Raw genomic sequence first — 12,025 nt, 5'->3', positions numbered from 1 at the left:
GGAAAATCCGGATCTACTCCAGTTGTCATCTCTTGGGAAGGTATCAAGTTGTTATCCTCCTATCTATTTCGTTCTAGACCTCCTTGGTTAGAGATCAGGGTTCTTAGTTGGGTTATAAAGTCATTTCCTGGAGTATGAGCCAAGATCTGAAGTTGTAACTTCAGATTTGAACTCTCTATGGATTGAAGGACCATTAAGTTCTTAGCTTTGGCAAGTTTGAGCCCCTCCCTAAGTGTAAAACCCCATTTCAAGCATAGTTTGGGCTTTTTGAGTCATTGGAGCCTTACATGCACGTAAAGTTTGCAACTTTTCATGATAAAGCAGGCCTAAGGAAGTTAGATCTACAATTTGGGGCCTTGCCATGGCTTAAAAGTTATATGCATGATAAATGATTGAAGGGACTCAGCGAGTCGCAAAGCTGACTCGGCGAGTCACATGAAGTCGTGCATTAGACTCGACGAGTTAGACGAACGACTCGGCGAGTCCGATGAAGATTGCTATAAGACTCGACGGGTTAAAGAACAACTCGGTGAGTCGGATGAGTTTTAACCAGGACACGTTTGCATGCATGTTCGTCAAGTTACGAGGAGGGAACTCGACGGGTGGCCTTAAGGTTTGATCGAGATTCGAAGTAATTCGACAAGTCACCCCAATGACTCGGCGAGTTGGATGTGCTTCAAAGGACTCGGCGAGTAGCCGAGTAAAACCGGTGAGTTGAGGTCAACATGGACTGTTGACCTTGACTAAGGACTTTGACCTTGATCAAGGTTAGCTATTCTGTGAGGACAGAGACTTATGAGCATGTCATATTATGGTAATAAGTGGTGGAGTCTTTGACAAGTGATCGGAGAGCTTTGATTATTTATCGAGATGACATCTACGAGGTGAGTTATCCTCACTATACTAAAGGGTATAAGGCACCAAACACCAAGGCTGGCCCCTTTGAATATGTTATCCTAGTAATGTTAAATGTTGAGTATGAGTTAGTGTTGTATGCTAGTGGTTATGCCAGTTAGGTAGACTTGTAGGACTACCTGTAATGTTATATGATTATTGCATGCTCAATAGTTATGTTATATGTTATGTGGGTTGGGTTGAGGTTGTACTGCTCTATGCGATAGCCAACAAACCCTAGAGTATTCCAGATATGAGCTGAGGGCCCGGTAGGCATTCTAGACTCATACTGAGGACTCGGGAGTATTCCAGATATGAGCTGAGGGCCCGGTAGGCATTCTAGACTCATACTGAGGACTCAGGAGCATTCCAGATATGAGTTGAGGGCCCGGTAGGCATTCCAGACTCGTACTGAGGGCTCGATGGCATCCCAAATATGAGCTGAGGGCCCGGTAGGCATTCCAGACTTGTACAGAGGGCCCAGGGGTAGTCCAGCTTGTAAAGCTATAGACCCAGTATTTGCTGTTCTATTTTATTGATATGATATGCTAATGTTGATATTGCTATGTGGACTGTATGTGTATCAGTATTTTGTGGGTAATTCACTAAGCTTTCGGGCTTACAGTTTCAGCTTATTGTTTCAGGTACATCAGAGGATCGTGGCAAGGCGAAGGCGTAATTGTACAGCTCCTCCTATTATGTTTATGTTTTTAGGAAAAACTCTGATAATCAATATTTTGAAAACAAAGTTGTAATGTTTTGATGAACTTGATATGTTTAAAAAGTTTAAATTTGTTTGAAATTTTGGATGTTACAAGTTGGTATCAGAGCCTTTGTTTGAGTGAATTGGAGGAACATTCGTGTGAATCCAGTCTCAAACCAAGGAAAGGTTTTCAAAAATGTTTTAAGAAATTGGTTTTCAAAATAAATAAAGGAGGATGCAGGGTGTACGATCAATCGGAGCCAGTAAGTAAAACCCAAAATACCATACAGTTATTTGATTATATGATATGTTAGAACAACATGCTAGTACTAGGCTAGGGATCTTCAGGAATTGCATGATAGAATTTCCTGATTACGTGGTGCCTGCTAGCCTAGGGTTTCCCTTATATGAAATTAACATCATTACCGTAGTGATTTGCTGTATGCATCACGATTATACATAATTAAGATCTTATAGCCTAAGAATGTTTTGATTTAGCCTTATGTTATGTTCTTGTTTGATTGGGAGCTTAGGGTAGAATTAAATATTTGAAAGTCTATCGGGTCCAGCATTATGTATGGCTAGCATACACTAGTGCCACAGGGTTGGTGGAAGTTTCGTGATAGGGTAGGTTGTTTGGATGAGTCCGCTGACTTCGAGGCATCTAGCATTCCTTTAGGAATAAGGCTTGAGTGCTCGATATGATTATATGTATTGTTAGGGCATTGTGGTGATACTTGGAACAAATATGGGTAGGTGTGGAAGGTAGTATGGGCCCATACTACTGAAAGCACATGACCCATATGCGTGACAAGGAAGTCACAACTCATAGGGTTTTGTTGGGGGTTGGTCCCCAGTCGTTGTATGAGTTATCTGATACCTTGTGTGTTTTTCAGAATGGTGATGATCAGGCGCTTTGTGACTAGATCCGGATCGGGATCATGAGAGGGCGGACAGGAGGAGCTGACAGCACCTGAGACGATTGGCCAAATGAGGCCAAATGAGATGGATGACAGGATCCGAGCAATCCTGCATGAAGAGGTTGTTGCGTTGTTCCGGGCCGAGTTGCCAGAAATGTTCGGGTCGATTAAGACCACCATGGTGGAGTATTTCGATAAGCTTTACGCAGCCCTCACAGAGATAGCCGCCGCCGCAGCTACATCAACTATATCTACGGCAGGGGGAGGAGTAGGTAGGGGTTTTCAGTACCGGGACTTCGACAACACGAAGCCCCCTACTTTTGATGGGACACAGGATCCCATCAAAGCTATAAGATGGATTTCAGATGTAGAGGGGGTGTTTCTTCACCTGCTCGTGTCCTACTGACCAAAAGGTCAGGTGTGCTCTGAACCTGCTTAGGTACAGAGCCAAGGACTAGTGGAGACTTGCGACGTGGACTTACATTAATGATCACATAGCTACTGTTACTTGGGAGCAGTTCAGGAATATGTTCCGCACTCGTTACATTCCAAGGGTTGAGCGGGAACGTTTGGCACAAGAGTTTCTGAGTTTGAGGCATGATGGAGAGTCGGTGACGGAGATCACCCATATGTTCACTGAGCGAGCGATGTTCTGCCCAGAGTTTGCTTCCGAGCAATCTCAGATGACCCGTTATCTGAGTATGCTCAAGACTGATATCCAGCAGTTTGTAGCTACCCAGTGATGTGATACTCTTCTGGAGTTGCAGGAGGCCGCCAGATGGTGGGAGTTGGAGATTGAGCTGCAGCTAAGGGAGCAGCGGTCGGCCCTGGTACTGTCACAGCCGGCGCCGAAGCGGCCCAAGACCGTCGATGCTAGGACTGGGGGTCAATAGGGCCGCACTTGTGGGAAGTGTTGCAAGGGACATTCTGGTGTATGTCGGGCTGGTAGTGGGTCCCACAAGTGTTGCAAGGAGGGGCATTACACGAAGGATTATTGCCAGGCTGCCCCAGTCCAGGGTATGAGGTTATGTTATCACTGCAACCATGTCGGCAACATGAGGGCCAACTGTCCACTACTTGTCGCCAAGCCGGTGCAGGCTGCAGCACCGGCTACTTTGAGGATCATAGATGGGAGGCCAGAGTAGTACCAGATGTGGTTGCTGGTATGTTTCTATCCTCATCTTGTTTTCTTTATTTGTTATATGCTTATTTGTTGTACCTATGATTAGGTACGGTTTTGGTGAACTCTTTGCCCGCATTGGTCTTATTTGACTTGGGGGCGAGTCGGTCCTTCGTGTCTCGGTCTTTTAGTAGGGAGTTCAGTACGCCTGTGGGCGAGTTGGAGTGTCCGTTACGATTATCTATCTCCAACGAACACGGGGTTTCTGCTTCTTCAGTTTATCAAGGATGTGACTTGGAGATTTTCGGGGTGTCTTTTTCGATAGACTTAATTCCGATTCCCATGGGGGAGGTGTGCATGATTGTGGGCATGGATTGGCTCAGTAAGTTCGGTGCTATGATTGATTGTGAGGGCCAGCGGGTGGTAGTTCGAAACCCAAGTGGGGGAGAACTTATTATATATGGTGAGGGAACCAGAGTAGGCTCAGGTTTTTGTTCAGCTGCCAGGGCTCGAAAGTACATGCAGCATGGGTGTACGAGTTATCTAGCGTACATGGTAAATACGCGAGTCAGGGACCAGAATTCGGTCTCCAATGTACCAGTGGTCGGGGAGTTCGCAGATGTGTTTTCGGAAGAGTTTCCAGGGATACCTCTAGAGAGGTAGGTCGAGTTCAGGATCGACCTGGTGCCAGGTGCGGCCCCTATCACTAAGGCATCGTACCAATTGGTGCCGCCTGAGATGCAGGAGCTATCGTCGTAGCTACAGGAACTGTTAGGCAAGCAGTTCATTCAACCTAGCAGTTCTCCATGGGGAACACTGATTCTTTTCGTCCAGAAGAAGGACGGTTCACACCGGATGTGCATTGATTACCGGGAGTTGAACAAGCTTACGATGAAGAACCGTTACCCACTCACGAGGATAGACGACCTCTTCGATCAGCTACAGGGCGCATCTTGGTTTTCCAAGATAGATTTGAGGTCCAGGTACCACCAAGTCAGGGTCAGGGAGGAGGACGTGGAGAAGACCGTGTTTCGAACTCGTTATGGACATTACTAGTTCGTGGTGATGCCGTTTGGGCTCACCAACGCGCCAGCAGTGTTTATGGACTTGATGAATCGGGTTTGTAGACCGATGCTTGACCGCTCGGTCATAGTATTTATAGATGATATCTTGGTGTATTCCAAGACCCGAGAACAACATGAGGAGCATCTGCGAGAGCTGTTGGGAATCCTGAGGCGGGAACAACTGTACGCCAAGTTTTCGAAATGTGAGTTTTGGTTACGAGAGGTCTAGTTCCTTGAACATCTCGTTCACCAAGAAGGGATCTGGGTCGATCCGGCCAAGATCGAGGCGGTTATGCAGTGGGAGGTTCCGAAATCCCCTTCAGATATTAGGAGCTTTTTGGGCTTGGTAGGATACTACCAGAGATTCATACGGGATTTCTCCAAGATTGCAGTATCCCTCACTCGTCTCACGAGAAAAGGGGTGGATTTCTGGTGGGGTCCCGAGCAGCAGGGAGCCTTTGAGACCCTCCGTTAACGTCTGTGTGAGGCGCCAGTCCTAACACTCCGGAAGGAGTTGAGGATTTTGTGGTGTTCTGTGATGCATCCATCACAGGGTTAGGGGCGGTCCTCATGCAGAGAGGATGAGTGATAGCCTACGCATCGCGGCAGCTAAAACCGCATGAGACACGATACCCTACGCATGATTTAGAGCTGGGGGTGGTAATAAAAGAGATAACATTTTTAGTGGCGTCTTAAATATTTATTTTTCGGTGTATGTAAACAAATGTAATGATAAAACATTAAACATATTAATAATAATCATAATAAAAGAAATAACATGTGAGTATAGATTATTTTTGTGATGGATTAAATATTTATTTGTCGGTGTATATAAAAAATATTAAAGATAAAATATTAAACATGTTAGTGATGATAACTTATGCCGATAACTTAAATACATTTATGTCTCGAAAAGTCAACAATGATCGTGATAATATTTATAAACGGTGATTATAAGTACACATTTATCACTCTAAACGAAAAAACACATAATTATAAGTATTTTGTGGTCACCGTTTTATTCTTGTGAGTGACGAAATGTACACAATATTCATGATATAATATTAAACATGTCAACAAACGTTATCAATAATCATAATAAAAGAAATAACACGTGAGCATATATTATTTTGGTGACAACTTATATTTTTGTTTGTCGGAATATATAAACAATAGTTATGATAAACTAATTAAACATATTAGTAAAGATAATTTATTTTGACAACTTATTTATATTTGCGTCTCCCAAAGTAAAAAAATGGTGGCGATAATATTTATAATAAATGATTATATGTAAACATTAATCACTCTGTATGAAAAAACCACATCACTATATGTGTATTATTAATGACGATATAAATACATACCCAAAACTATCTACCATATAATGATGAGTTTGACCTATAATAATGAGTTTTCACGGGTTATACTCACCACAATGAAACTACAAAATAACTTAACATCAATGACACGATCTTTCCTTACACATTGAAGGAAAAAACCGACATAAATGCTTATAATAATACATTTTTTGCATGTTCAAAACCTAGTTTTGTACTCGTGTTTAAACACCATGGGTATGATGGAGGTTGTGAGATGGTAGTGGGTTGTTTGAGCGATGATGATGTCAATTTTTACATTAATATCATGGAGTTCTTATTATCACCCTTCCTAATCAATCGAACAAGTGAAAACAAATAACTCACAAAAATAAACGAGACTGTTGATTAGGTCTGTTGCATTTGTTTATGGAGGAGTCAAAGTTACATTTGACAAAATCCCACTTTGATTCTGATTCTGCTAAAACTAATCAACAACACGATTTGGGATCCAAAGAATAAGATTCATGACCCAATTGGGGAACCCTCGCTTGAGGAGGCGCTAGCGGTGGGGAAGCCTCGTCGGCAGAGTCGTCGGTTGGAAGACACATGTGATGAGGATGATAGAGGTGTTGATTGAGGGAAAAAAGGCGTTAATGTATGAGGGCATATGAGTACTTGGAAGCTACTTGGTAATGGGTTTGAAAGAGGGAGGCAGATGTGGCATAAGGTTATAGAGAAGCAACCGGAAAACCTGTTAAATGGTCAATATCGAAACAAACTAGAAATGTAGTGTAAAACATTGTAAAAATTAAAAATTTTACCAACTAAATTATAACAAAAAATAATAGTGTCAAAATTAAATTTTCGTAAAAATCTTAGTGTCTTTTATACCATTTACTCTTATTTAAAGATAGATTATGGATATATTTTTTTTATTTAGAAGCTACTACTTAAAAAATCATTGTTCTTGCAATATATTATATAAGATTAAACATTTTTCCGACATATATAAAGTGACAAGTAATTAAACAATTATAAATATTGTTGATGCTATGTACATTTATGTGTGTTTTGAAATAGTCATGTCCGTTTCTTTGGTGTTGTGTTGTAATAAGTCATTATCAATTTATTTTAAAATTAATTAAGTCATATTCTAAGAATAATGAGACAATTTGTTTCTTTGGTGTTGTGAAGTATTATATTTTTGAATTATCATCTTAAATACGTCTGGTCTCTGGTGGAAGATTAACATGATTTTGCTATGTCACAAGTAATTACTTATTTGTCTTCAAGTGGTTCTATAATGTATTGTGTCTTTACTTATTTATTTTATATTTCACCATGTTATTATTTATCGCCTTGGATATAGATCTGGTAAGAATTTTTTTTTTGGTAGGAAGGTAAGAAGTTTTTTTTTGTACATATTTTTTTGACGAACAAAAAAAATGAATCACTAGTTGATTTATTTGTAAGATGATTCACAAGAAAAAATTCTCAAAAAAATATCTTTATTATTCATTTTTAAGTAAATTAAGAAAAAATTTACTTTTATGATAATTTTAGTGAATAACAACAAAATCATTATATAAATGAATCATCGAGATGTTTTTTTGAAATTTTTTTCTTGTGAATCATCTTACAAATGAATCATCTAATGATTCATTTTGTTTGTTCGCGAAAAAAATATGTAGAAAAAAAACTTCTTACCTTCCTACCAAAAATTTCCTTCTTATTTGATCTTCACTCTATCGTCTTTACTTATTTATTTTCTATTTCAGTATGTTACTATTTATCGCCCAAGTTTGAAGTGGTATTTGAATATAGCTATGTACACTCTTATAATGAACGTTTTAATCTTCGGTTATTTTGAGTACCAAATTTACTCTTATCTCGTGGATGTATATTATTAAGTTAAAAAAAAAAGTAACGCTTATCCAGTACCTTCTTTCAAATAATGGATCTTTGATAGCTTGAACATTAACATTATTACTATATCAGTAAGAAAATATTCAGTAAATCACGGTTGTGGTAAGGACTTAACTTAGTTATGCTATTATTTGTTATTAGTAATGCTTGAAAAGGAGCCATATTCCTATGGCCAAGTCAGTCAAAAACGCTATTTTTCGATAGATTTCTGATAATTTTTTTTTTACTATTCGTCAATTTTCCGAAAGAATTTTTCATCCGTAATTCCCAACGCATTCCGGAAAAAGCAGGGTTTGACTATTTCTGTGTAATTAAAGTTTGATTGTTTCAAATAGAATATTGACAACCGAATTTAGTGACATACTCTACCTATGGACTTTTTTTTTTGTTTTGCCAATTTTTTGACCATTGTATACCTTATTGATAGTTTTTTCCATTTGTAAAAATACTCTTAAAAAACAGCAAAAATACAAAATAAAGTAGCAACATTTGTTTTTTTACAAAATTGCTAAAAATTTGAGACAATAATCAAATCCTGTTTTACAACTGCACATACATACACATATACATGCAACCACAAATATATACCCCTACACATACATACATAAATACATACACTTTTATACATACATTTTTGCATAAACATACACATACATACACCATTATATACATACATATACATATACATAAAAACACATGTACAAACATATACACATACTTACACACACACACATATATATATATATATATATATATATATATATATATATATATATATATATATATAATTGCATATGCACATACATATATACATATAGATATATACATATACCACCACATATACATAACAAACAACAACATGCATAAAGAGCCGTTAGCGTGACTGTGTTGGATTAGTGTCTAAGCCCATAACTATATTTGATATGTACTTGATCTGGTTGTGCATGATCTTTTTGGGTTGTCTTCACCAAAGCAACTAGGCAGAATAATTTAAGAAGATAAAGGATATTATGATTTATTAATATATTATAAGATTATGTGACACCACATATAACTTAAGTGACACCTAGGTTGACATAAAATTTTGATTGACAAAAACATCAACATATAACTTAAGAGTCACCAATAATGCACAACTTTCTTAAGGTTAACGTAAAAAAAATAAAAATAAATAAATAAATAAAAAACGTAAACAATCACCCACTCACAAGAGAAGTACATCAAATAATACGGATGTAAATATAGAATAAGCAAAACCAATCAAACAGAAAAGTAACAGAAGTTTAATTACATGATAAATATATATCAACTAAAAATTCTAGAGAATTGATTTAAGAAAATTGTAGCTCTAATTCATCTTGTTCTCGATGGCATTTTTGGAACCCTACCCGAATGCTTCTTCATATCAAAAGTTTCATAATAATCAGTATCATCATCACAGAAATCATCTTCATCCTCGGTTTCATCCACTCGATCTTTAACAATACGTATCTCCTTCCTCCTGCTACCAATACCACTCTTTAGCCATTCCACCACCTCCAGCATGCTGGGCCGATTCTCTGGATCACTATCAGTACAAGCCAGGGCTATCTTCACCACAACCTTTAGCTGCGCATGATCAAATCTACCCTTCAATCTGGGGTCAGCGATGAGCTCATACGAATCCTTTTGAACAAATGGAGTTGCCCATTGTATAATATCACGCTTGATACCTCCAGGGAGCTTCTCTAATGGCTTTTTACCACTTAAGATCTCAAGTAACAGTATCCCATAGCTATAAACATCACAGCTTTCTGAGACTTTTCCCCACATGGCGTACTCTGGTGCAAGATACCCTAGGGTTCCTTTTACCCTTGTGGTCATATGAGTAACCCCATCTGGAATAAGTTTCGCGAACCCAAAATCAGCAACTTTTGCTTGAAAATCCGAATCCAGAAGTACGTTACTAGCTTTTATGTCTCGATGGATTATATGAGGAGTTACTTCATGGTGCAAATACCTATTCATTAATGATAAATTCAACCAGAAAGAGTTAGAAAATAGTATAAGATCTAGATTAAACCCTTGAGGTAAGAACAATCGAGTCTTGTCGAGGAGTTGTTCATTGATTAGTGGAACTTACGCTAATCCTTCTGCTGAACCAATGGCAATGCTCATTCGTCGAGGCCAATCTAGGAGACAATCGACAGCAAGTTGGCCATGGAGGTGAGTCAGCAAGCTGTGGTTTGGCATATAATCATAGACAATAAGCCTTTCATCTCCCCCAGCATAGAATCCTTTAAGTCCTAACAAATTCTTATGTCGAACTCTTCCAAGAATCTCCACCTCAACTGCAAATTCCATTTCAGCTTTCGCGTTTATTGACTTGAGCCGTTTCACTGCTAACTGCAACATGATATATTTAAAAAGAAAAAAAATATTAACGTTTATGTACAAAAGTTAGTGTGAACAAGTGTATCATCATAAACTATATAACAAAATTTGGATAAAAAGGGATAAAAGATTGCCTCAGCCCCTTTACTTGTTCGACCCCAGTAAACACTCCCAAACCCTCCTTCCCCTATCTTGTTATCGTTATGGAAATTGTTGGTTGCGTGCACAAGTTCTTTGAGGGTGTACATATTCCATGGGTAATCCGTTTTCTTTTGAGCACTGCATATAATATACCAGAAATTGAGTCGAAAGCATTAGTAACTAGAACAAAATAAGATTTGATCAGCGAGCATATATACCTGATCGTTGGTTCTTGATCTTCGTGAGAAGTGCAGCAAAAGCAGTTTAACATATTTTTCATGGTTGATTGTGAGGATTAAAGAAATTGGGGAATTTGTAGATAAAAGATGATCAAGGAGTGTGCAGATGTAGATGGAGACAAGAATTGCGCTGAATAAAGGGGAGAAAAAACAGTTGGAAACAGCAAGAAGATGATGATAATTTCCGATGATAACAAAGCTTATGGAATGGCAAATTTGGATATTTAAATGACAAACTTTGGACCTGGTCTTTGTTTGAAATACGACAGCCTCAGCCTCTCTCTCTCTCTCTCTCTCTCTCTCTCTCTCTCTCTCTCTCTCTCTCTCTCTCTCTCTCTCTCTCTCTCTCTCTCTCTCTCTCTCTCTCTCTCTCATATTTAAACCACATTGCACATTATTTTATAGAGTAAAATACCCATTTTACCCTCCTTTAAACTCCCGCTCAAATTTTGAGTCCAATAATCTTTCCTTGATCATATACCAATAAATAACAATCGTAATCCGCCACCTATTTGAATTCGATGGACCAGCGAAGAAATCAGGAACATAATCAAGCTATGATGGTAAACATCTGATTCCATCCCTGTCCCATTCGAACCCTCCATCCGATCAATGGTTGATGGGGAATGTTATTTGGTATTGTTTATTTTTGTGTTTTTGATAAATAACAAGATAGTTGAAGAGTCATGATGATCGTTTATTTGGCATGCATGGACTATGTGCTTAGATCTCTGTATGTTTTGTTGCCAACATCAAAGAGACCAGTGGGCAGTTCATTAGGAGCATGGAGCCGCCTTGTTGCTGGAAAAAGTAGGGTAGATACTATCTTTCATCATGTGATTAAATAAGAACCAGAAAGAGCAGTGTGATTGGTGGTTATTTACAGAGGGATAATGACTTTGGTAATATATCTTTTGATTTGTATATATTTGGTTATTATGTTTTTTTTCGTTTATATTTACCCTTTCAACATGTTAAACTCTACACATTGAGTCTTTATGACCGGTTACTCTAGGTTAGCTGGGAAAAATGACTTAGGGGGTGTTTGGATTAGTTTTTTAACTTATTGCTTATAGTTTATTTGTAGTGGGAATAAGCAATAAGCATGGGGAGTGATACTTATTAAAATTAGCTTATTTAATTTAATAAGCTGGATTTTATCAAAACATTCAAATTAGCTTATTGTGGGAATAAACAATAAGCACTTTTTTTTTTCTTATCCAAACACTCCTTAGTAGGGTAATATATTTTTCATTTTATACACATTTAGTTCTTAATATTTCTGTACACATTTAGTAATTAATATTTTTTTATTTCAAAATA

At 38.2% G+C, this 12,025-nt stretch overlaps 1 protein-coding gene across 1 annotated transcript; it reads right to left on the bottom strand.

Moving 5' to 3' along the window:
• Positions 1–9,165: 9,165 nt before the first annotated feature.
• Positions 9,166–10,906, bottom strand: LOC145017277 (PTI1-like tyrosine-protein kinase At3g15890). Its single transcript, XM_078975336.1, has 4 exons — positions 10,682–10,906; positions 10,457–10,601; positions 10,072–10,334; positions 9,166–9,948 (listed from the first exon to the last, which is right to left on the bottom strand). The coding sequence occupies exons 1-4, from the start codon at positions 10,741–10,743 to the stop codon at positions 9,303–9,305; spliced, it is 1,116 nt and encodes a 371-aa protein (XP_078831462.1). The 5' UTR covers positions 10,744–10,906; the 3' UTR covers positions 9,166–9,302.
• Positions 10,907–12,025: the final 1,119 nt, after the last annotated feature.

The sequence above is a fragment of the Lactuca saligna genome, chromosome 9 (genome assembly GCF_052625555.1).
Source record: "Lactuca saligna cultivar CGN05327 chromosome 9, ASM5262555v1, whole genome shotgun sequence".
Lineage (NCBI taxonomy): Eukaryota > Viridiplantae > Streptophyta > Magnoliopsida > Asterales > Asteraceae > Lactuca > Lactuca saligna.
The sequence above is the reverse complement of the archived record's forward strand: the minus strand, read 5'-3'. Positions and strand labels throughout refer to the sequence as shown.